Source organism: Cynara cardunculus, assembly GCF_001531365.2.
Source record: "Cynara cardunculus var. scolymus isolate 2C chromosome LG 5, CcrdV1, whole genome shotgun sequence".
Taxonomy (NCBI): domain Eukaryota; kingdom Viridiplantae; phylum Streptophyta; class Magnoliopsida; order Asterales; family Asteraceae; genus Cynara; species Cynara cardunculus.
In genome coordinates, this window is record NC_037532.1 from 19,059,125 (window position 1) to 19,062,387 (window position 3,263).

At 41.6% G+C, this 3,263-nt stretch overlaps 1 protein-coding gene across 1 annotated transcript; it reads left to right on the forward strand.

The window, feature by feature from the left end:
* The first annotated feature begins 888 nt into the window (after window positions 1-888).
* On the forward strand, window positions 889-2,387 carry LOC112512876. Its single transcript, XM_025119007.1, has 4 exons — window positions 889-1,050; window positions 1,133-1,772; window positions 1,843-1,998; window positions 2,068-2,387. Exons 1-4 carry the CDS (start codon window positions 889-891, stop codon window positions 2,385-2,387), a joined length of 1,278 nt encoding a protein of 425 aa, XP_024974775.1.
* The last annotated feature ends 876 nt before the right edge of the window (window positions 2,388-3,263 follow it).

Sequence of the window (3,263 nt, forward strand, 5' to 3'; positions counted from 1 at the left end):
ACCCCGGTGATGTGAGCATACTCTTCCCCGATGTTAGCGGTGCAAACCCATATGGTCCAAGCACACTCTTCCTTACCGGTTGTGCTCCTGGTGTAAATCAAAGCACTTTCTTCCTTAGTGGTGGTAGTGGTGAAAATCCAAGCACCTTCTTCCCTTATGATGTCGCTGGAAATTCATATTTTGAACAAAAAGTTACCGTTGAACCTGACAGTTATTTTGTTCAAGACTTTAACATGCCTCCAATGCAGTCTCCCAACCCGTACTCGATCCGGTCTCCCGAACAGTCAAAACTGTTGTGGGAGGTATATATGGCCGAAGATGTTTCTGTTGCTGCCGAAATTTTAAACATACACGAAGACGACGATAACTCTGATTATGAATAAATCAAGCCGGTAAGAAATAGTTTTTGGGGTGTGCCCGACCCAACACCTTGACCGGACCCAGTTATCAAAAGTAGACAGGGAAACATTTCCTACCAGCCTACATCCCATGTCAAATTTCTCCAAACCTTTGACTCGAAAGAAGCACTTAAGCTTGCAGTGGGATTAAAGTGCGTTCATGAAAACTTTCAGATGAAAGTAAAAAAATCTTCCAAACACCGATACGAGGTGGTGTGTCACTCAGATTCGGACTGTGATTGGCGTTTAATGGATTTCTCCATCGATGGTACCAGTATGTTTCAGGTACGGAAGCTCCACGATGAACACACATGTTCAAGGTCCCAAGTGCAACCAAACCACCGTAATGTGAATAAAAAAGGTTTTGGGTCATGTATTGGCAGGGAGTTTAAAGGATTGTAGGAGAGTGTACCATGGTAAAGAAATCATGGAAGATATGAACTAACGGTTCAATATTAGCATCTCCTACCACCAAGCATGACGAGCAAAGATGTATGCCTTGCAACTGTTGTGGGGGACCCCTAAATCGTCATTTAACCTACTCCCGGTTTATTGTCACAATCTGAAGCTAGCAAATCCAGAGACTGTGACAGAGATCACTCTTGATGGACTTGGACGATTCGACATGTTGTTTGTCGCACTCGGTTGTTCGGTAATAATTTTTGTCATATTTTTTAATTTTTATCATAATTTTTTGTAATGAACTTTAGATTTTTAATCTCGTTCATCTGCAGATTCGATTGTTTCTAGGACATATGAGACCGTTTCTTATAATGGACGGTGCCCATCTGAAGGGGCCATACGTTGGCACCATGTTCTTAGTGGTTGGCATGGTTGGAAACAATGGGATCGTACCCATTGCAATGGGAGTGGGGAAGACAAAAAGTAGCCTGTCATGGACATGGTTTTTATGTAAGCTTTGGCAGTGTATCTGTGATGTGCCCAATTTAACCTTTGTTACTGATAGGGCTGCCTCTATCGACCTGGCCATACGAATTGTATTTCCTAACGTGCACCACATACTTTGTTTTCGGCATCTGAGCCAGAACCTCCGTCTAAACTCCACTAATGAGAAAAGTAAACGGTGGATGCTCTGGGAGGCATGCAAAGCTTACAGGTTGTCGGACTTTGAAGGTACTATGGATTTGATGTGGTATAGTCTACCTAGAGCCGCTCATTATCTTGAGAAATTTGGCTACGCTAGATGGGCACGATCACACTTCCCTGGATTGCGTTACAGTGCAATGACGTCCAATAGTGCTGAGTCCGTCAACTCAGTAACGCGGTTTGCACGCTGTGTTCCGATAACAATGTTAATTGAATTTTTTCGGGCAACATTGCAACAATGGTATTTCATACATCGGCATAACGAAGGTAAATTCAACCATCCTTTCACTATATGTTTGATTATGTAACATATGCTAATGATATCAAATATTTGCAGCGCAAATGATGAATGCAGTGACTCCTTGGGGGGAGGCCAAATTAGAGAAGAGAATACATAGGAGCACAAATTGGAAGGTATATCCCATCAGCGATTTGTTGTTTGAAGTTGATGACAACTATAAGAAAGGAACGTGTGATTTGCATGCTAAGACTTGTACGTGCATGCAATGGCAACTTTCTGGAATAGCTTGCGGTCATGTGATATCTGTTGCTTAAAGTTTAGATATTCAATACTGCTGTCAATTATGTTCTGTTTGGTTCAATTCCGACTTTTACCGTGCAACATACGAGGAGGAAGTCATTCCCCTTCCACCAGAAGCTGAATATGTGTTTCCCAACGAACGTTTGACTGTCCTACCGCCTCCATTGGACATACAAAACTCAGGCAGGCCACGTAACCGCGATCGTATCCCGTCACGAGACGAGGAACCAATAGTGAAAACTTGCAGTCGATGCGGCCAGAGTGGACATTTTCGATATAACTGTACGAGTCCGATGCCAGCTCCTAGGCCGACGCACGGAAGTTCAAGTAGTCGTCGTTGATCAGTTAGTCATCCAAGCGATTGTGGTCCGTCTTAACCTGATACTACACAAGACTATGTATTTGATACTTGCAATTTAAGTAAGTAAATGTACGATTTTAAAGTGTAGTTTTGTTGTTTTAATCGGAAATGGAAGTTTGATTTAGAAATGCATGAACATTAACCATCAATACATAGATGAATCAACTGAAACAACAACATTCAGACGTTACATTAAAATGAAGAACATCAACAACAACAAAAACATTAATACATAACATTCTTGTTAGTTTCCTTCTGGGTAAAGTTGTTTGCAAGATTTAATTTAGTGTTGTTTTTCATTTATCATTTCTTGCATCACTTGGTACCCATTCGCGATGTCCTTCACAATTTTTTCCTCCACTCGAATCTCCTTTTGCAATTGCTTGATAGCTTTTTTCTTCTCTTCAATAGCTTCTTCGTGTTTATTTTGTTTCTCCCTGTTAGCACACCAGTCATCGATGATCTTCTAAATCTCCGCTTCGGCCTTTCCAATCGAAGCCTTCATCCTGGTAGGCATTGTTTGAGAAGACGATGGGTTTCCAACCATTTCTTTCAATAAGTGGACAAGTAATTGTATCGGATTTGATATAAAGTTGTGATATATGATTTCACAAGGCATCCAATTTATACACTATCGGCCCTTACGATTTAATAAAGTTGGTCTAGTAGCTAGCATGGTGTTGTCAAATCCGGTCATGAACCTGGCATGACTTGTTAAATCGTCCCTGACATAAAGCTTACAAGATTCGTCCTAGCACCCTGACATGTGAACCTACCAATGCATTGTCGCAGCCTACGAGTTAATAGCTGGCATGGTGTTGTCAAATCCGGTCATGAACCTGGCATGACATGTTAA